Here is a 23089-nt window from a genome sequence, read left to right as displayed (position 1 = left end):
CAAGAATAAGTTGATTCCTTCTATTATGTTGATATAATTGGAGCATTTATTGAACACCTACTAACTACAACAACATACTAGAGCAAGGAGATCAAATACAAGAACTGTTTAAAATTTTATAACATGTTTTATAAAACTTTAAAACCCATGTTATAAAATTTAGTAACACATGCTATAAAATGTGTCTAAAAAAGAATAGTGGAAGCAATCGAAGCAATCAAGATGAGAAATTAAATCATCTGAGGAGAACTGGCCTTTTTCTTTTTTTTTTTAAGTTTTATTTATTTATTTGAGAGTGACAGAGAGAGAGAGAGAGAGAGAGAGAATGGGCGCGCCAGGGCCTCCAACCACTGCAAATGAACTCCAGACGGGTGTGCCCCCTTGTACATCTGGCTTATGTGGGTCCTGGAGAATTGAGCCTCGAACTGGGGTCCTTAGGCTTCACAGGCAAGCACTTAACCGCTAAGCCATCTCTCCAGCCTGGAAAACCTTTTTCAAGAATATTGCATTTAGGATAGCTTCCAGAAAAGAACTCCGTAGATGAGAAATTAGGGAAAAGCATGGTGCTCCAGTATAATTGGAGGAAAAACTCCTTGATAAGAAATCAGAGGAAGGTATGGTACTCCAGTGTGAATGGAGAAAGCACTCCCTAGATATGAAAGCAGGGGGAAGGCATGGTGCCCTAGTGTACATGGAGGAAAAGCTCCCTAAATACGAAAACAGGGGAAGGCATAGTACCCCAGTGTACTTGGAGAAAGATCTCCCTAAATATGAAAGCATGGAGAAGGCATGGTACCCCAATGCACATGAAGAAAGAGCTCCCTAAATACGAATGGAGAAAGCACTCCCTAGATATGAAAGCAGGGGGGAAGGCATGGTACCCCAGTGTACATGGAGGAAGAGCTCCCTAAATATGAAAGCAGGGGGAAAGCATGGTACTCCATTATGAATGGAGGAAGAGCTCTCTAGATGAGGAAGCAAGGGAAGTGTGAATGGAGGTATCACAGAAGGAAACATATACCATGTTCAACTGACAGTGGAATGTCTAGTTGAATTTTTTTTTTTTTCTGGCAAATTACACTTTAGGTTAACTTATGTTTTTTAAGTGTGAATTTAAAGTCCTTTGAAATGTTTAGTCAAAACTTATTAAAGGGCTTATAATTTTAAAGACTTGATGTACTTATTTATACAGATAATGTAAATGATCTTTTGGATTCTGTTTTTCTTTGTTCCATGGAAATAGGGATATTGCCTATAAAGGGAATCTGGTAATTGCATGTAAAAGGCAATCTATTAGCAAAATATGATATATTAAATCATTGAATTGTACAGTGGATATGCACTTTACATTTTTATTATCACTTATTAAAATTTAAGCAATCTAATTTAAGTTGCAAGCAGGGCATGGTGGCATACACCTTTAATCCCAGCACATGGGAGGCAGTGGTAGGAGGATCACCGTGAGTTTGAAGCCACCCTGAGACTACATAGTGAATTCTGGGTCAGCCTGGACTAGTGTGAGACCCTACCTCGAAAAAAAAAAAATTGCAGGTAGATGATCAGAAAGGATAAATTATTTAACCATTGTGATTTTGGTGATTTCTACCTTTTTGGTTTTTCGAGGTAGGGTTTTACTGTAGCCCAGGCTGTTCTGGAATTCACTCTGTATTCTCAGGCTGACCTCAAACTCAAGACGATCCTCCTACCGCTGCCTCCAAAGTGCTGGAATTAAAGGCGTGTGCCACCACACCTGGCTTCTACTTTTTTAAATACGGTGCTTCCTAATGTAAGTTGGTTTTGTTTTTCTTTTGTGTCTTCTTAGAAATAATTGTGATTGTGTGACATCTGGTAGATGAGGAAGTACCCATAACACCCTAAAAATTATTCTTGTCTATTTATAAGCAACTCTTCTATACCTTTGAAATAAGTAACCACCATAAAGCTATTGTAACTTTTCTGCTTAGGTAGTTCTTTTTTTTTTTTTCCTGTTTTGGAGATAAGTTCTTGCTGTTTAGGCCAGAACTGCAGGTATGCACTACCACACCAAACCCTACGTTAGTTTTGATTGTTCTTGAACTTTGTTAAAAAGCTGTTAAACAGTTCTACAATGTATACTTATTTGCATGTGTTTTTAAACATATTTCTATTTTAGTATTTATTTGTGGCTGGTGGTGGGGGAATAAAGAGCATGGGCACTCTAGGGCCTCCCCCCACAGCTACCAAACGACAGATGCATGCACCACTCTGTTCATCTGGCTTTATGTGGGTACTGAGGAATTGAACCCAGGAATCAAACCTGCTGAGCCATCTCTCCAGCCATGAGTCTGATGTTTTTTTTTATAATTTTTTATTTATTTTTTATTTATTTGAGAGCGACAGACACACAGAGAAAGACAGATAGAGGGAGAGAGAGAGAATGGGCGCACCAGGGCTTCCAGCCTCTGCAAACGAACTCCAGACACGTGCGCCCCCTTGTGCATCTGGCTAACGTGGGACCTGGGGAACCGAGCCTTGAACCGGGGTCCTTAGGCTTCACAGGCAAGCGCTTAACCGCTAAGCCATCTCTCCAGCCCTGATGTTTGTTTTTTTTTGTTTGTTTGTTTTTGGCCATCCATATTTGAGGTTATGTCAATAGCTCATTTAAGAACTTTGTTTGCCATTTTTATTGCAGAGATTTTCTTATTATATGAATAAACCACATTTTATAAAATCCATTCTACTGTTTGTTCTGTCTAGTTTTAGCTGTTAGGAATATCACTATTGTGAACATTCTTGCAACTGTGGAAGGAGTTTTTATGTGTTACTATCCATACTTAGACATTGCACACGCACATGTATTTTCTTTCTTTTAGACATCATTCTGGATATGGCCTTTAAAAAGCTTTTTATTGAAAATTTCTGTAAATATACACAATATACTATAATCACAATCCCCATCACCCTCACCCTCAACTTTCCTTCTCCCAAATCTCCCCCACTGAATCCTTCTTTCCAACTAGTCTCTCTTCTATTTTGGTGTCATCATTTTTTTTCCTCCTCTTATGCATGTTTTGTGTAGGTAATGGAATGTAGCTTTTTTATAGATACATGCTTTGTGTTCTGAAATTTTACAAGTAATATTACTTTAGAGATTTATTTTGCTTAATTTCATCACAGATTAAATTTAAAGAAGACTCCTTTTAATAATTTTTTAATTATTTTTTTTCTCAATTTTTATTAACATTTTCCATGATTATAAAAAGTATTCCATGGTTAGATACAGAGAAAGCATTTGACAAAATCCAACATCCCTTCATGATAAAAGTCCTACAGAGACTGGGAATAGAAGGAACATATCTCAATATAATAAAAGCTATTTATGACAAGCCTACAGCCAACATATTACTAAATGGGGAAAAACTGGAAGCTTTTCCACTAAAATCAGGAACAAGACAAGGGTGTCCACTGTCCCCACTTTTATTTAACATAGTTTTGGAAGTCTTAGCCATAGCAATAAGGCAAGAGACACACATAAAAGGGATACAAATTGGAAAGGAAGAGATCAAGTTATCATTATTTGCAGATGACATGATTCTATACATAAAGGACCCTAAAGACTCTACTAGCAAACTGTTAGAGCTGATCAAAACCTACAGCCATGTAGCAGGATACAAAATAAATACACAGAAATCAGTAGTCTTCATATATGCTAACAACAAACACACAGAGGATGAAATCAGAGAATCACTCCCATTCACAGTTGCATCAAAAAAAATATAAAGTACCTTGGAATAAACCTAACAAAGGAAGTAAAGAATCTCTACAATGAGAACTTTAAAACACTCGAGCGAGAAATTGCAGAGGATACTAGGAAGTGCAGAAACATCCCTTGTTCCTGGATTGGAAGAATCAATATTGTGAAAATGGCAATCTTACCTAACGCAATCTATACATTTAATGCAATCCCTATCAAAATTCCAAAGGCATTCTTCGTGGAAATAGACAAAACAATCCAAAACTCCATTTGGAATCACAAAAAACCTCAAATATCTAAAATAATACTGATCAACAAAAATGAGGCTGGTGGTATCACCATACCTGATTTTAACCTATACTACAGAGCCATAGTAACAAAAACAGCATGGTACTGGCACAAAAACAGACATGTAGGTCAGTGGAACAAAATAGAGGACCCAAATGTAAGCCCAGGTAGCTATAGCCACCTGATATTTGATAAAAATGCCAAAAATACTCATTGGAGAAAAGACAGCCTCTTCAGCAAATGGTGTTGGGAAAACTGGTATATATCTGCAGAAGAATGAAAATAAATTCTTCTCTCTCGCCATGCAGAAGAATTAAGTCCAAATGGATTAAAGACCTTAACATCAGACCTGAAACTCTGACACTGCTAGAGGAAAAAGTAGGGGAAACCCTTCAACATATTGGTCTTGGCAAAGACTTTCTGAATACAACCCCAATTGCTTAGGCAATAAAACCACAGATTAATCACTGGGACCTCATGAAATTACAAAGATTTTGCACTTCAAAGGACACAATGAAAAAAGCAAAGAGGCAACCTACAGAATGGGAAAAAAAATCTTTGCCAGCTATATATCTGATAGAGGATTAATATCTAGGATATACAAAGAACTCAAAAAGTTAAATAATAAGGAATCAAACAAGCCAGTCAAAAAATGGACTATGGAGCTAAATATAGCATTCTCAAAGGAAGAAATACGAACGGCATATAAGTATCTAAAAAGTTCTACATCACTAGTCATCAGGGAAATGCAGATTAAAACTACATTGAGATTCCATCTCACTCCTGTCAGATTGGCCACCATCATGAAAATAAATGATCACAAATGTTGGCGGGGATGTGGAAAAAGAAGAACCCCTCTACACTGCTGGTGGGAATGCAATCTGGTCCAGCCATTGTGGAAATCAGCATGGAGGTTCCTAAAACAGCTAAAGATTGATCTACCATATTACCCAGCTATAGCACTCCTAGGCATATATCCAAAGGAATCATCTCATTTCCTTAGAAGTACGTGCTCAACCATGTTTATTGCTGCTCAATTTATAATAGCTGGGAAATCGAACCAGGCTAGATGTCCCTCAACTATGTGGCACATTTATACAATGGAGTTCTACTCAGCGGTAAAGAAAAATGAAGCTATGAAATTTGCAGAAAAATGGATGGGTCTGGAAAGGATTATACTAAGTGAGGTAACTAACCCAGGCCCAGAAAGCCAAGCACCACATGTTCTCTCTCATATGTGGATCCTAGCTACAGATGATTGGCCTTCTGTATGAGAAGGAAAAAACTCAGTAGCAGAGGCCAGTAAGTTAAAAAGGAGATAAAAAGGGAAGAGAAAGGAAGGGAGGAGGGTACTTAATAGGTTGTTATTGTATATAGGTAAGTACAATGATTGAGATGGGGAGGTAATATGATGGAGAAGGAAATTTCAAAGGGGAAAGTGTGTGTGGGCGGGGGAGGATATTACCATGGGATATTTTTTTATAACCATGATAAATGTTAATAAAAATCAAATTTTAAAAAAAGAAAAAAAATTTAATCATTTTATTTTTTTTCTCAATCTTTATTAACATTTTCCATGATTATAAAAAGTATCCATGGTTAGACCCTCCCCCCCACTTTCCCCTTTAAAATTCCATTCTCCATCATATCCCCTCCCCATCTCAGTCTCTCTTTTATTTTGATGTCATGGTCTTTTCCTCCTCTTATGATGGTCTTGTGTAGGTAGTGTATGGCACTGTGAGGTCATGGATATCCAGACCATTTTATGTCTGGAGGAGCATGTTGTAAGGAGTCCTACCCTTCCTTTGGCTCTTACCTTCTTTCCGCCATCTCTTCTGCATTAGACTCTGAGCCTTGGAGAAGGTGTGATCGAGATGTTACTCAGTACTTCAGTCACTTCTTTGCAGCACTATACTTTCTGAGTCATCCCAAAGTCATTGCCATATGAAAAGAGAAGATTCTCTACCCAAAGTGAGAGTAGCATTAATATAAGGGTATAAATATTAAGAGAAGTCCTTACTGGGCAGTTTGACAAGCATAGTATATATTATTAATTAGCTTTGTACTCAGTGAATGCAGTCAAGTTGGTACCATTGTTAGCCTCCTCCATGTCCTTCCCCCTTCCCCCTCCCCCCGGGCTCCTCCTTGTTTAGGTATATGGGTCATGCATTGTGGAGTTAGCCCTGAGTTATGGGTAGAAGGCGATGTCTCTCTGTATTGTGACCCAAGTGTAGCTCTGACATTCTTTCCACCCCCTCTTTCACAAAATTTCCCTGAGCCATGTTGGGTTCATTTTGGGTCTGCTTCAATGATGAGGTGTTAGGAGCCTCTGTGTCTCTGGATATCTGGTTTGGTCAGAGTTGATTGTTCTCTGTGTTGATCTCCTTTACCCTTGTGCTGGTACCAGGATCACCAAGAAAACAGCACCCTTGCTTGTTTCACCAAGTATTCTTAATTTCAGCTGGCCCCCTTTTGAGGTATGATGGGGTGGTTCTCTCCTTATGATCTTCGTCTGTCTGAATAAGAGAAGCACATCCTCCAACAAAGAGTAATGTTAGCACCAGATAAATGGGATAACCCTTATTTACTTCAGAGAGAATTTAATAGGTGTAGGCCCTCTTGTAGCTCACAATTGGTGGTAGTTTGATAATGGAGAGCGGGCTCATTTTTGGATATGGTTCTGACTTGTTTCCCAGCTCCAGCTATAGGTTCTGTTCCAATGAGCAGACCAGGTAGCCAAATCAAGAGTAGTTGGTTTCCTACCATGGCTGTGTGCCACTATTGCACTTTGTGAGCATCACAGCATGTTATTTGCTGGTAAGTAGGTTAGACCATGAGTTGCTTGGGCAGATATTGGTCATTTTCCCCCAGTCGCCCATGTAGCACTTTCTGGCACTAGACACACTGACTGTCTGGGACTTACTTTCTTCCAGTTTCCTGCCATGTCACTCCATGTTATGTGCCAACTGCATATGGTATCTTCAGCAGTAGGGTCTTACCAGTAACCTTTGGTGGGTCATCAAGTACTCTGACAGAAATCTGTTATTCTTTTAGGAAACCTTGTAGGTCTCTCTGATCAAAAGCTCATTATGGATGATAGCCACCTGCTGTTTACTGGGTCAGTGCCCAGGAAGAGAAGAAAGAAAAAGATAAGTAATATAAAAGAGTTAGTGAGAAGAGAGAGAGAAGCTGTAGAAGATTAAGGTCAGTCTTCATCGTACCCTCTCTAGTGCCTAGTGACTCAGGTGTTCCCTCTAAGGGCCTGGTGAAGGTTCAACTATTGGATCTGCCTTTTAGGATGTAGAACTTTATGGTACCATTGCAGTTTAGGTCTAAATTTGTGTCCCCCACTCCCATACTTTCCCTCCCCTCTCTCCCCACCTACCCTATTGTGTGGTCCTCGAGATGCTTGCTTGGTATTAGTTCACTTTGTTTCTTGTGTGGTTCTAAAGAATATGTTAGTTCATAGTTAATCAGCAATGCAGTTCGTTCAGCAGTCTGGTGATTCATATCCCAGCAAGTATTATGCACTGTCTTTGAGTTTTTGCTATCAGTGGATGTGGTACCAATATATTGTTTGTTTGCAGATCTATGACTACCAATAAACATGAGTGGTTTTCTCTTCTGTGAATTGCTTCTTCATTTGTGACACAGTTTTCTTTTAAAGAAGTCAATTTCTAAGTACTCTGTGCTTTTATTTTAATTTTATCTTATATTTTTACTTGCATATATATGTGTAGGAGTATGCCAGAGCATCTTGCCTCTGCATATGAATACCAGTTAATTGTATCACTTATTTACACCAGGTTCGTGGGGCAGATTGGGAATTGAACCTAGGCCAGCAGGCTTTGCAAGCGAACACCTTTAACCACTAAGACATATTACCAGCCCTTCTCTGCCTTTTTTTTAAAACTTTCAAGGTGCAGTCTCAGTATAGCCCAGGCTGACCTGGAACTCACTTTGTAGCCCAAGATGGACCTTGAACTCATGGCAGTCCTTTTCCTCTGTTTCCCAAGTGCTGGGACTAAAGATATGTCTGGCATTTGCATTATAAACACTCATTTTAGACCTTTAACTTTTATTGTCTTTATTTTGTGTCTTATTTATGCTGTATCCTATCCTTTGTTATCATCTGTCTTAATTTTTATGTCTTTAATCCATTTGGCATTTATTCTGGTGCTTAGCATAGTTAGAGGTTGTGGTAGTTTGAATGGATGTTTCCCAATAGATTCAGTTTGGTTAAAGCTTCTTTGATCTCAAGCCTCCTGGCTGGAGGAGGTGGGGTAAATCTGAATTCCGACCTACGGGATACAAAGTGTCTGAGTTATACATGGGGTTCCTGAAGTGTTCTTGCTTGTTCTGGCACTGGTTGCTTTTCTCTCTGTGTGTGGACCTGTGAAAGGGGCCAGCTTCTTCTGTCATTATGGAACTTTCCCTACATCTGTAAGCATCAAATAAATTCCATTCCTCCTATAAACTGCCTGGTGTCGAAGTTCATCCCAGCAACCTAAAGCTGGCTGCAACAGATGTCCAGTCTTACTTTCTTCCAGACATATAACCACTTTTGTTACTCAAGTATTTCTGCTGAGCAGCAGTACCATCTTGGTCATATTTTATACTCTCTTATACACTGGGCTTGTTCTGTTGTTAATTTGGTTTTTTCCTGTCAGACTATTTACTAGAGAGGTGTTAAGTTAGGTTCTATTAACTGGTAAAGCAAATTTTCTCAATGTTTCCTGTTGTGCACATTACTTCACTATTCATGGAAATCAAAGTTTTTGCCCACAAAATTCTTCTCTCCATTCTAATACAGGTTGAATATCGCTGTCCAAAATGCTTGAGATCTGCTTCCAGAGTTTTCTGTTTATTTTGATTTTATATTGTTTATTATACTTTACTGGTTGATTACCCCCAATATGAAAATCTGAAATATTCTGAAATATGAGGCTTTTTCTACTCACAATTTTTTTTGGGGGGGTGTATGTATGTGTGTGTGTGTGTTTTAGTTTTTAAAGGTTAGGGTTGTTCTCTAGCCCAGACTGACCTGGAATTCACTATGTAGTCTCAGGGTAGCCTTAAACTCACAGTGATCCTCCCACCTCAGTTTCCTGAGTGCTGGGATTAAAGACATGTGCCACCATGCCCAGCTCAAAAAAAAAATTTAAATTGTAGCGATTTTAGAGTTTGGACTTTAAAATTATGAGTCCTAAACTGTAATTGTAGCTGAATCCAACAGTTACCATACTGGGGCTTTATTTGAAAACTCTTCTAACCTAAAAATAGAACTTGTACTTAGCATTTATTGAACCCTTATCTGTGCTAGCCTTGGGAGAACTATGTTCTTAACCATAAACAAACACAGGAAAGAAAGTTGCATGTGAGTGTAAAAAATATGAGTGCTGCTCTCTTTCATAGCCTGAGAACCTCCTCTAGGGAGATGGTGGTAGACACTGAGGAGACTCAAAACTCATGAAAACAGAACATCTGAGGCTGTTAAACACTAAAAAGAGACTTACAACATGCTTTCCAAGGCTCAGGGTATATTGCAAAAGTGTCAGGAAGAATCTAAATGCCAAAGGATGAAAAGGAATATTCTGAGGCATTGTCTCCCAGCTTGAGACTGACTTGTGCATTCATGATCTCACGGTGAATATTGATAATCCCACTGAGGAGGCCCTTAGTAGAATAGTGGTTAGGAGGAGTGACCAAAAGAGTATAACCCAATGGGAAGATGACTACTGGGCAGTATGTTTATACAATAAAATTCTCACTTTAAAGAAAATGAAATTAGGAAGAGAAAAAATAACTATTATATTCCAATTTAAGACATGGTTTTATTATTTAGACATATTTTTCAATATGTAAAAATTCCTGACTTCTTTTAACCTCTGTAGTTTTTGTTGTTGTTTTGTTTTTCTTTTTTTCTAGTGTTTACAGGTAGGGTCTTGCTTAGGTCCAGGCAAACCTGGAATTCACTGTGTAGTCTGAGTGGCCTCAAACTTTGAGTGATCCTCCTACCTCTGCCTCCTGAGTGTGCCACCATGCTCTACTCTATCATTTTTTGAAAATTATTAAAGTTTCTCTAACTTGACTTTAAAAAAGAAAAAGAAAGAATTATACATTGCTGTGTTCCAGATAGCATGAAGGGTTTCTCATTCAAGTGATCCAAAAAGTCTCTTGTTCCGAAATTGTCCAGGAGGTTGGTAGTTGGGGTGGGTTAGGAGTGCTATGGGACAGGTGGGGTGTTAGAAGTTGGGGGAAAATAGCAGCATATGTGCTTAGGTGTGAAGAGGCTTGTCAATTTCATAGAGTGTGACTATAAATAAGGCTGGAGGAGTGGGCAGGGCCAAAGCTTAGGAATTATCGTATTTAAGATTTAGGCAATAGGTGATAATTGAAGCCCTGGATTTTTCTTTCTGTTTTTCGTTTTCCTTTTTTTTTTTTTTTTTTTTTTTTTTTTTTAAATAGGATCTCTAGCCCAGGCTGACCTGGAATTCATGTAATCTCAGGGTGGCCTTGAATTCACGGCAATCCTCTACCTCCCAAGTGCTGTTCACCACCATGCCTGGCTCTTATTTCATATTTTTAATCTTACTGTATTTTTGCAGTGCTGGGTTTTTTTCATGCTGGGCAACTGCTTTGCCATTTGATACTTACAGTCTCAAGGTATTTAAAACAGACAAGTCTTATGTTTAGGCTTGAAAAGCAGTATGTAAAGTGGTTTAGTTTGTCTCAAGGCAGTGTCTTGATTCAACCTGGTTCCACTATGATCTAGCTGTTGCCATTGGGCAATTTAACACCTTTAGGCTTTTGTTTCCTAGTCTGTAAAATAGGATAATAATAGAATCTTATTTGTATGATTGATGGTGTTAACATAGATAATGAATGAAAATACTTAGGGTAATTCATAATACCTTTTATTAAGTGTAAGAAAGTACCTGGCTATTGTTACTTTCTTAAAGATCATTTTGGTTACTTGCCTTAGAATGGAGTAAGATTAATTCTAGTGAAATCTTGAATAATTCAGACAAAGCATAATTGTGGCATAGATTGGGATAATGGCCAAATATTCCACTTCATTTGCTGTGAATTACATTTATTGCAAGACCTCCATTGGTTGCCTGAAACCTTGGACAGTGCCAAACCCTATATATAAGGTCTTAGTCTACATGCACCTGTGGTAGTTTATTTCATAAATTAGATGCAGTAAGAAGTTAACAGTTAAAGCTGATAACAAAAAATAAAAAGAGTTATAACAGTATACTGTAAAGGATTACATGAACTTTCTCAAACTAGAATTTTCCACAAAATATTTTCAGACTTTAGTTATCCTTGGAGAACTGAAATCATAGATGGGGGAAACTATAGTACTGTTTGAGCACATTTCAGAGATAGAATCCTTACCACACATCTTGTGGCTGAATGAGGAGGAGTGGGAGATGGAGGATATGAGTCAAAATACTTCAAATCATTTTTGAATACCAGTGACTTAAATAGACAAAGATTTGAACCAGGTGAATGTTCCTTTGATGGCATTTCGCTGAACCACTGTGCTATTTTCCAGTAATACTTGTCAAATACTGCTATCATTTTATGTTTTAAATAAGTTTTTCCATTCCTTGCTTTCATGTAATAAGCACAGTGCTCTGAATTAATTGGATTCTGAGAATAGGTATCATTTTGCCTAAAGTTCTGTGTGTATAAAATAAAAATGAAAGTTGGATCGATAATCCTCTCTGTTCAGGTGTATAAATTCCTGGAATGCCATTGTCTACTTTTCTTTTACTCTGCTTGGGATATGGAACTTCACTTAGAAGAGTGGATTAAAAGCCCAATACCCAGAGGAAAAAAGGAAAAATTACACCATTCCTATACCACTCCACTTTCAATTAGTTGAAAAATGTCCCCATTTATGTCATGACCAGGAAAAAAGATACACAATTCCAGTTTGCATTCTTTTAGATAGTCAAAAATAAGATGCATTCTTGAATACAGACTTGTACCATAAAGCTGTCTGTCATTTTCAAGCGTCCAGCAGTGAGATTGGTAGCTTTGCTTTTCTATCTTTTGTTTGTGTTATATGTGTGCTGCTTTTCTGCTGGTTAGAAGGCGGGGGGAGGGGGGAATGGTATCCCAAAGGTATAGGGTAATTACAAGTGATGAAATTTAGTGTAGAGTGTTTGCCTAGAATATGCAAGGCCCTGGGTTCAGCACTAAGGGAGGCGGGGGAAGAGAGAGAACAAAAAAACCTTACAGAATAGTGTTAAATATAGGGACAATGTGATTTCTATATTTATTCTATTTTTACTGTATCAGATTGGTCAATATTTTCTTTATTTTCCTCTTAGAAGAGCTGATTTTAAAGTTTCTTAATGTTGGTCAATATCCAGTAAATCGTAAGAGAAAATTGAGGTTGAGTATTTAGCTTCAACTAGAATTTCTTGTGCAGCTGATTTATAATTCCTCAGTCCCCATGTGCTGTTACAGGCTTCCTTTCTTTAGTATTGGTCTTTGTTCTTGAGAAAATGCTACAAAAAATAGGAAATTCCGCTCACTATCTCCCCTCCAGCAGTGTTTTAGTCTAATCTCCCCCCCCCCCCCTTGCCTCCCCTCTGGTTACTACTCATTTTCTTGCTGGCAATCTGAATTCTGCTTATCTGCTTAAGAGGGGGATTCCAGACAGATAAGGAAACAGCTTTCAAGTGCTGCACTGCAGGCATACTGTGTCATTTCCCAATTTTCAATTTGGAAATAGGGGAGCCCCTCACCGGTGAGGAATTCTAATGAGTTGTTGATGATACCACACTGTTTGCACATGTGTTTTCTTTCCCCTCCCCTTTCTCCTTCCTTTCCCAAACCCTTTCTCCCTGTTTCCCCTCCTACTCCTTTATCCCCACCCTCTGTGTCTCAGCTCTGCAGTATGCGGGTTGAAGCACATCCCTGCATTGCAAGGCTTTCTGTTAAGGATTTACTGTGGCTTTTGTTTGGATCTCAGCATGCAGGATTACAGGTAACACTCTGAAATTGAGCTAAACAGATAAATTATACTAAAATCTTCTTTTCAGAAGTAAAATACTACATTGGATTTAATGGGAAAAAAACCAGATTATCTTGGTTAATTTTTAATGAGTGTTAATTGTAGTGAAATGTTTTCAGAATTGCTATAAGCAGATTCCTTTTCTCCCCCAAAAGGGTCAAATAGAAGAAAATAGGAGTAGATTGATCTGTGACAGCTTTTTCTTTTATGTTGATCTTGAAAGCTTTGTGTTGCTGCCCCTCTGGAGGGAAGAGGCAGGGTTCTGTGTTATGTGGGGTGTTGTGAAAGTAGCCATGAATCCTTGCACCTGGAGCCTAGGTAAAGTGGGAGGGGTGGTGACAGCCAGAGCTAGGTTGGTTCTTTGATTTGGGCATGGATGCAAAATGTAAAATGCTCTCTCCTTTTCTTCTATCAGCTGTTCAGAGGAGACTCATTACAACTCCTGCTGAAGCTCCTAATCTTCTCCCTTCTGCCCCTTGCCCCTACCCTCACTTGGCCTGAAGACACTGTCCCCAGAGTTTGCCTTACTTCTCTGGTGCTATGTGCATGGTGAATCTGGCACTATGGCCGCGTCTGGGACTGGCCAGACAACTGCTGTTGGCTCTCCCTATTCCAAGAAGGATTTAAAGGGAAATTGCACGGCAGGCAATGCACCAGAGTGGCAGCTTCGGGAGCCTGGGGACAAAGTCTCCTCTGGCATTACACACATGCAAAGCTGACCACAAGGACAGCAGCTGCTCCTTTGAACTGTTGGCAGCAGCCAAACAGCAGCATGAAGTAAGAGATCACTCCTGAGCTCAAGATGAACTTCACCTGGGATGGTAATCAGAGCAGCCGCCCTTTTTGTCTCTTGGCATTTGGCTACTTGGAAACTGTCAGTTTTTGCCTTTTGGAAGTGCTGATTATTGTTTTTCTGACCATATTAATTATATCTGGCAACATTATTGTGATTTTCGTATTTCACTGTGCACCTTTATTGAACCATCACACAACAAGTTATTTTATCCAGACAATGGCATATGCTGACCTCTTGGTTGGGGTTAGCTGCCTGGTCCCTTCTTTGTCACTCCTCCACTACACCCTTCCAATTGAAGAGTCTGTGACTTGCCAGATATTTGGTTTTGTGGTATCAGTTCTGAAGAGTGTGTCCATGGCTTCTCTAGCCTGTATTAGTATCGATAGATACATTGCCATCACTAAACCATTAACCTATAACACCCTGGTTACACCCTGGAGACTGCGCCTGTGTATTTTTCTGATTTGGCTGTATTCCACCCTGGTTTTCCTGCCTTCCTTTTTCCATTGGGGCAAACCTGGATATCATGGAGATGTGTTTCAGTGGTGTGCAGAGTCCTGGCATACCGACCCCTACTTCACCTTGTTCATTGTGATGATGTTGTATGCCCCAGCAGCTCTCATTGTCTGCTTCACGTATTTCAACATCTTCCGCATCTGTCAACAGCACACAAAGGAAATCAGCAAAAGGCAAGCTCGCTTCAGCAGCCAGAGTGGGGAGACAGGGGAAGTACAGGGCTGTCCTGATAAGCGTTATGCTATGGTCCTGTTCCGAATCACTAGTGTATTTTATATCCTCTGGTTGCCATATATTATCTACTTTTTGCTGGAGAGTTCCACTGGCCACAGCAACCGCTTTGCATCCTTCTTGACCACCTGGCTTGCTATCAGTAACAGTTTTTGCAACTGTATTATTTACAGTCTCTCCAACAGTGTTTTCCAAAGGGGACTAAAGCACCTCTCAGGGGCTGTGTGTACTTCTTGTGCAAGTCAGACTACAGCCAAGGACCCTTATACAGTTAGGAGCAAAGGCCCCACTAATGGATGTAACATTTAAAGTGGTTCAAATACTGTATGTGTGTGCATGTGTGTGTGTGTGTGTGTGTGTGTGTGTTTTAATCTCTTGGTATTCCTAGTTCACTAGGAAATCTAGGACACATTAATTTCACCTTTAAGTAGTAGCAGAGGATCTGTTCACATACCTTCTAAGTTGGCAGAAATGATTCCCTAAACATGATTTTGAATCAGAAGAATCAGAATCACGAAGAAAAATTGCTCTTGGTTCCAATTTTTGAAATGTCATGGAAGTGACTACAGTTCTCAGATTTAAAAGGAATAAAGCCATAGATAACACTTCTCTCCAGCTGGCATGCCTGAAACTGGGTGTGAAAAGCGTCAGCACTTTTAAAAGTCATCATTTTCTTGTCGCTTTTCTGGATTCTTCCCAGCTCCTTGGATTCATGTGCAATTGGTATCTTTTAACAGGGAATATTAAAATATACCAAATTAACAGAATTTTCATTTTATTTATTTATGCCAAAGTATAAATACACTGCAAGTTTCTTCATTGTCCTTTAGATAGCAAAATGTTTTGTTTTATATTCTCTTGAGAATTCTCTGTAGGGTGAATGATGTGAACATTTAAACATGATCTTTAAAAATTTGAAATGAACCATGAAGCAAAAGTGCAATGAAGTCACCGAGTGTATGAAAAATTGAGCTACTTGTGCTATGCTTTACAGAGATAAACACACTTGTGCATAGAAGTGATTGTGTTACAATACTTTTCTGTGCCTTTGTGTTTGTGTGTAGTAAGAATATTTGCATTAAGTTAGGTATCTATTTTATAGAAAAATGTATTTAAGCTAAAAATAAATGATGAGAGACTGATAGCTTTCAATTTATAATGGTGATCTATTTAAAATGTGACTTTAGTGTTTGATCTTTTTATCCAAAGGTTTTTGAAATTTTAGAACACCAGGGGAAAAGGTGTCATAGGTAACTAAGTCAGAAGTATGCATTTGGCTATAGATATACATCAGTAGAGTGCATCCTTAGCATACACAAAGCTCAGGCTTTGATCCCCAGCACCAGAACAAATGAACATGCACAATATCATAGTATATTTACTAATTTTTAAACATAACCAATAATATAGTAACAACTAATATATTTTGAAAAACTTTCAGTTTCTATAAAGAAATCTGCTTTGAAGGGGAGAAGGAGAAATTCTAGTCTGTTTTGTTTTTTTGGTTGTTTTTGCTATGCTCTTCCTACAAAAATAATCCTTTATCATACAGTTCTTTCTTTAACTTTTTGCTTTTATTTTTCTGAACCACTAGTAAAAACTGTAAGATTTTTATTATTTTCCTCTATAATTCTTAGAATGCTGTGTGTTTATATGTAGTATTATGTTTTTTTTTAAGTGATTATTTTGGAAGCAGGAGATTCATCTTCTGTAAAACAAGAGAGACTTACTAGCAACTCTAGTCACAAGATTGTTTTCTCTTCTGCTGGTTTTAGTTTTTAGAAACATGTAGGATACTTATTTAATTTCTGTTTTTGGATAGATACTATAATCTGAATACAACAGAAACATTCAGTGAGATAGAAGATGGAGAAACCCTGGGGGACATAAATTTAAGTGGATTTCTGAAGGAAGGGCATATATATTAATAAAGCATATATATTAATAAAGCAGGCAGATAAGCTTTGGCTTTTCGTCTTGATGTTAGAAGATCCCTTTTTCCTTTTAAAAGGCAGCATGTTTCTTTTCTTGTTTCTGGTTTAGTCATGCTGGGGAGCAAACTCAGGGCCTTGAACATGTATGTAAAGCAAGCATTCTACTATTGAAATACATCCTTAGCCAATTTTGATTTTATGTTTTACTTGATTCAGTTTTGGACTCAAAAGTCGTCTTTTTTTTTTTTTTTTTTTGGTAAGCAGAGAGGGAGAAAGAGAAGAGACACACAGAGAATGGGTGCACCAGGGTCTCCAGTCACTGTGAACAAACTCCAGATGCATGGGCCACTGTCCATCTGGCTTTATGTGGGTACTGGGGAATTGAACGAGGCCATCAGGTTTTACAAGCAAACACCTTAACCACACTGAGCCATCTTTCCAGCCCAGTCTTCTATTGTATATTGTCTTATTTTAAGTGACAAGTTTTATGTAAACATTAAGCATCAGATTCTTAGTTCTTTCCAAAATCTTGTTTGCTCTTAATATTTAATGTTAGCAAATTTGATTTCAGACTGCTTCAAAATATTGGACTTGTGCTGAAATTGCAAGGTTAGAAATGGCACTTTTAGATTGTCATTTCGTGGGATAAATGTTTTCTGGTGAATTCTGAAATATAGTTTGTAGTGTATTCTTTCCTTTTATTACAGAGCTAAAAATTATTCTTTCATATATTTTGGAATTTTGGGATTCATGTGGGTTTTTAAAAGTATTTGTATTTGTTTGCAAGGAGAGAGAGAGAGAATGGACACACAGGGGCCATTGCCATTGCAGACAAAATTCAGATGTATGTGCCACTTTGTGCATCTGGCTTTACATGGGTACTGGGGAATTGAACCCTGGCTGGCAAGCTTTGCAAGCAAGTGCCTTTAACCACTGAGCCAAGACGCCAGCCCCATGTTTTGTTTTGAGGGGTCTCATGCAACCTAGGCTGGTCTTAAGCTCACTGTGTAGCTAACATTTTCAGTTTCTGATCTTTCTCCTCCACCTCCCAAGTGCTTCTCCTAGCCACCTTTTCCATATTTGCAAGGGAGTTCAACATTTTTATATTTATAGTTTGCTTATGAAATTTTGGTTCACCAAATAGGGGAATCTTGAAAGGCTTAATTTTTTTATAGAAATTTTGATGTTTAAACCAGTAGTAAAAGTTTCACATTACGAAAATCAACAGGTTTTACTTTTAGAATAAGTTAAGCCCTTTTAATTTTTGTTGTAGAGATCTAGCACAGGACATTAGAAAAGGAAATTTCTAGTTATCTTGGTAATATTTTATCCATCTGGTTTTCTAATGACTTCAGTGATACTTTTTAAAATAAGATCTTTTATTAGTAGATGTTTTCTTTTCCTACTGCTAAATTCTGATTTTATGAGAGGCTTTTTCACACTTATTTCTGTTGATAATTGAGGCCTAAATGAAAGTAGAAGCTAAGTAGGTATAGTAATTTTAAAGAAAATTAAAGTGCCCCACCAGCTAATGCTTGCATATCAGATGTATATCTCATCTTCCTGGTACTGAATGAACTCTAAGGTTTCTTCTACATGTCACTTCTTTTGCTCTCACATTCATTATCTATACTGCCTTTTAATTTTACTTTGCTATATGTGTAAGGTGTTGGGTGAGAGGAGATGACAGGGATATGGATTACACAGTCTTCAAATTAGTGCTATCATTGTCTGTGTGTCATGTTTGCAGTTTGTGTTTAATCCTTCATCCTGCAACATTAATGCAATGTTTAATGACATTTGTTTTAAATAATAATCTAATTCAGAATAAGAAAAGGTATGTTTTTAGACTCATACTATGGAGATAGCTCATTTAACTTTATGTGGCTTGTTACTGTTATCAGAGAATGCATATGCTTTTAGAGACAGTGTTGAAATTACAGTAAATTTAAAGTAAGATTATAGTGACTGTTTAATTTGTAAATGAGTTGTCCTTATGCAGTGATTTTAAGTGAAGGTTATTTTGCCTGAAAAGTAAAGAAGTAATTCTATGTGGACTAGTGCTCCACTTTAAAGAAAGCACTCTGTCAACCTAGAGTGGACATTAGACTTTTCCATGCTTTCTCTTACTCAAAAATCCTGTTTTGGCAGGTTTTCTTTTAACAGTATTGTTGAATAATTTCTTTTTGAGCTTTTTATAATGATTTTTTTCTTTGTACTTGAATAACTGACTTAATAAGGATTGAAAAAAAACTTGAACTTCATACTATGAATGCATTGTCCATCTCTTCGAAATTGAAAATGAAGAGACAAGGTTACTGGCTCCCAGATGATGGAATCACTTGGGAGACGGGTTTCTCAGCTTTTCAAAGGTTTATTTGAGAAATTTGCACAGTGACTTTATAGGAAATATCTATGTGTTTCTGTATTACAACAGATTTGTGAAATAAATTATTAGTAAATCAGAATCTTTTGTAATATGAGTAGTTTGTGAGATGATTAAAGATGAGAGAATCATAGCATTATGGGATTTTTTTAAAGTCTTCGTAAGTCATAGTTTATGCGTACTTTTTCATAATTTTTCCATTTCAGGTTAAATAAAAACCAAATATAAGTATATTAAATTATACCTCTTGTTGGTATTATTTACAGATCCTAGAAGTATTGTCAATGTTTTTTAGGGCTATACATGAATCACTGGCTTTTCTTCGCTATATGGGTAACAAAGGGGTATCATAATATGATGAAAAGAACTTTGAGAATGTGAAAATCTAAATCTCTGTGACTGATTAACAAGTTTGGTAGATTAGAGTGAGTCATATCTTAAGTGCTTAGTTTCTTATTTAAAAAAGAGTTAGTATTCCTTTCATATTTCATAGGGTTACTTGGGATTGAATTGGATAGTGGATATTTGAAAATTGTAAAGTACTTTATTAATAAAAGTAATTACTATTATTTGTATCTGCCATTGCTTTTACATATAAAGAAGCTATATGCCATGCTTCCCTACATGAAGATCTTTGAAGTTCAGTGCTAGATCACTACTCCATGTTGTTTAGAAACCCCAGACTTGCAAAGAGAGACAAAATAAATTCCTTACCTTTCTAAAATACGGTAACCTTAAAATCATCATATGGCCACTTTCATTTACTTTTTTTTGTTGGGAAACAATGAGAGAAGGGACAATGCTCCCTACTATATTTATCCCCAGTGTCTAATGTAGACCTTGTCTCAGAGCAGAAGTGACTAATTTAAATGTCACTGATTAAATGACTTTATTCTATTCATCAGCCTTCTCCCTTCTGTGAGAGATTACAAGGCTGTTCAAAATGTAATCCACGACCCTGTGAACAATCTTCCATTTGGTCTAGGCCATTCTAAACTCTTAAATGACACCCCCACTTTTTTTTTTAAACTAAGTGGCTAGTGTGGGGCTGGAGAGATGGCTTAGCAGTTAAGGCACTTGCCTGCAAAGCCTAAGGACCCAGGTTCGATTCTCCAGGTTCCATGTAAGCCAGATGCACTTGGAGGTACATATGTCTGGAGTTTGTTTGCAATGGCTAGAGGCCCTGGTATGTCCATTCTGTCTCTGTCTCTCCCCCCTCCCTCCCTCCCTCTGTCTGTCTCTAGTAAATAAATAAAAGTAATAAATCTTAAAAAAATAAAAAATAAAAAGCCAGGGGGTAGTGGTGCACGCTTTTAATCCCAGCACTCGGGAGGCAGAGAGAGGTAGGAGGATCACAGTGAGTTCAAGGCCACCCTGAGACTACATAGTGAATTCCAGATCAGCCTGGGCTAGAGCGAGAGCTTACCTCAGAACCCCCCCCCAAAAAAAAAAATGCTATTGTGGGAATGTGAATCCTCTGTATGTTGGCAGTTTTACTCCTAAGGCTACTCTGTGCCTGGCAGTGTTACCAAACATCCAGTTTCTCACAGCATGGACAAGAAATACATATATGAATCATCTTGGCTTTGAATCCAAATAAAAGAGACTGTAAAATAAATCATATAGGAAAGGACTGTAGATAGCCTGTTGAAAGAAACTTTTCTGGCTTTGTGGGTTTTGCTTTGTGCCTTTTAGTCTTTACCAGTTTCTGAGCTCTTCTTTTTCTCTTAACACTGTTGGTCATGTATAAGAGGGAAACATTGGGCTGGAGAGATGGCTTAGTGATAAAGATGTTTGCTTGTGAAGCCAAAGGACCTAGGTTCAATTTCCCAGGACCCACATAAGCCAGATGCATAAGGTGGTGCATGCGTCTGGAGTTCATTTACAGTGGCTGAAGGCTCTGGTGTGCGCTCTCACACGCTTGCTCTTGCGCGCGCGCTCTCTCTCTCTCTCTCTCTCTCTCTCTCATAAATAAAATTACATGAAATTAAAATCAAAATAAAGAGAAGGAAGCATTGTCAATGATACTTCTTCCATAGCTTTAGAGAAACATTTACCCACCAAGCTCTGCTATGTGCTTATCAACCCAGCTGACTTCAGAGAGATGTCTAAGAAAGTGTCACCTCTTTCTTGTAGAGCATAATAGTCTTTACATGTTTCACGTAGAAAACTTTTGTAATTATGTATATTCTAAAATGCCTCACAGAGTGACTTTTTCTGAAGGAATTTGCCAAGGTGGTCTCCTTGGAGGACACATAGTGGGATTTTTTTCTTAGGGTAAGCTCACTTGGTGACAATATATAAAACCATATTATCACTTCACTATTTTATTTATTTATTAGAGAAAGAGAGAAAATGCCTGATAGAGAGAAGAGAGAATGGGCACACCAGGGCCTCTAGCCACTGCAAATGAACTTCAGATGCATGCATCATCTTGTGCATTTGGCTTATGTGGGTACTGGGGAATCACACTTGGGTCCTTAGACTTCACAGACAAGTGCCTTAACGATTAAGCCATCTTTTCAGCCTCATTACTTTTTTGGGGAGGGAAGTTCTTTTTTATTTTATTTTGAGGTAGGCTTTCACTCTAGCCCAGGGTGACCTGGAATATACTATATAGTCTCAGGGTAGCCTCAAATTTAGGGTGATCCTCCTACCTCTGCCTCCCAAGTGCTGGGATTCAAGGCATACACCACCTCGCCCAGCTTCATTATTTTAAAGTAAGTAATACTGGCAGTCTTTTCCTATTGGTATATCTTTATTGAAAACAATCATGATCAGAAAGATGGATAATGAGGATGGAATATCAAAGCATGGTTCTGTAATGTGAGCACTACTGATGTCAGACTAAGTGGGACCACCAGTCTCCATGATTAGCAAAGTATTGTCACTGGGGTCATAATGTTGATTGTTACCTTATTTCATTCTCAGAGAAACCTACCAAGTAGTTGTTTGTAATTTCCCATTTTTATAGGCAAGGAAATTTAGGATTAGAGAGGCAAGAAACTTGAAAGTTATGCAAGTAGTAAGTGAATGTTACAATTTAAATCCATTTCTTTGACTCCAAAGTCTGTGCCCTTTAGCAGTGCATACACAAACTCTTAGCCTTAACAACATAAGACAGTCTTTCTGCCAAATACAGCAGACTGAATGTGCATCTTTACTTTTCTTTGCTCTACTTTAAAGAATAACAAAGGTATAATATATACAGCAGATGAACAATGCCAGGAGAAATGGGGTGGGGGAGAAAACCCATTAGACTCCTCAAGTCAAGAGAGGTAGCTCTATTTGAAACCATAAGTATCAAGATAAAGTATGTCTGTTAAATAATTAGCAACTGTGTTCAACTGCACTCTCAGCCAGCAGGAGGCATGAGAAGTCATTCTAGGTCATGACATTTGAGTGGCCACTACAAGAGTGCCCACACTCAGTCACCTTAAGATGATGTCTGATGTTTCTCAGTCAACAAATGTCCCATTGCATATTGAGTTTCACATGTGTGTGTAAGAGATAGGGTCTTCCTGTTGCACATAAACTAATAATCCTGCCCTTGGCTTTCTGTTTATAAAATGGGACATTATCTCTTGATTAGAATTATTGTGAAATAATACATCACAGCTTACGTATGTACAAATGTTCTTGGTGGCATCATCGAAACTCAACAAAAGATTGCTGCTATTATTTCTTTGTCCTTAAGGACAGAATCTCCTAGTAACTTTGGAGACCACAAATTTACACAGTCTCAGTGAAAAGGCCCTCAATGAACATGAACAGTTTTCTCAGGGACCATAAATCCCTATGCTAGCAATTTGCTCCAGTGCCATGTATTTTATCCTACTTTTGCAGAAGGTGTAGTTCTATACAGTTTTTAGACATTAAGATGTGCATACAGAACTGGGGTATAAGACCCTGGTCAGGAGACCATCCCTCAGAAAAGTTGATTTTCCTGAATACATGCTAAGGACATGGGAGGAATAAGTATCCCTTAATGAGATAATGTACTTATACCGTAGAAGCTCCATCTTCCATGCAATTGCTTGTGTGTCTTCACTGCTAAGCTGGCTGGTTTTTCTGAGTTCTAACTCAAATAGTGTAAACTTTCCTTTTTCCTGTTCTTTTTCTTCTTTGGATCTTGGCCAAAATCCCATGCATGCTTGCTTCAATACTC

General features: G+C 38.1%; 2 protein-coding genes across 6 annotated transcripts in view; both read left to right on the top strand.

The window, feature by feature from the left end:
* The window catches only part of Rabgap1 (RAB GTPase activating protein 1), a 180840-nt gene that overhangs the window by 97392 nt on the left and 60359 nt on the right, over window positions 1-23089 (top strand). The window contains exons 1-2 of one of the 5 annotated variants that reach the window (XM_045140740.1): window positions 12922-13031; window positions 13474-13835. The exons of 2 other annotated variants lie outside the window; for them this stretch is intronic. In XM_045140740.1, coding sequence (XP_044996675.1) covers window positions 13707-13835 — 129 coding nt within the window. In that variant the 5' untranslated portion in view covers window positions 12922-13031; window positions 13474-13706. Of the gene's footprint in view, window positions 1-12921; window positions 13032-13473; window positions 13880-23089 lie in introns of those variants that run through there. 2 more of the 5 variants (XM_012949714.2, XM_045140748.1) reach the window with 2 other exon arrangements.
* Gpr21 (G protein-coupled receptor 21) lies at window positions 13861-16781 on the top strand. The gene has a single exon (XM_045140767.1). It carries the CDS (start codon window positions 13861-13863, stop codon window positions 14908-14910), a length of 1050 nt encoding a protein of 349 aa, XP_044996702.1. The 3' UTR covers window positions 14911-16781.

This window comes from Jaculus jaculus, chromosome 1 (assembly GCF_020740685.1).
Source record: "Jaculus jaculus isolate mJacJac1 chromosome 1, mJacJac1.mat.Y.cur, whole genome shotgun sequence".
Taxonomy (NCBI): domain Eukaryota; kingdom Metazoa; phylum Chordata; class Mammalia; order Rodentia; family Dipodidae; genus Jaculus; species Jaculus jaculus.
This window is presented reverse-complemented; position numbering and strand designations above follow the sequence as displayed.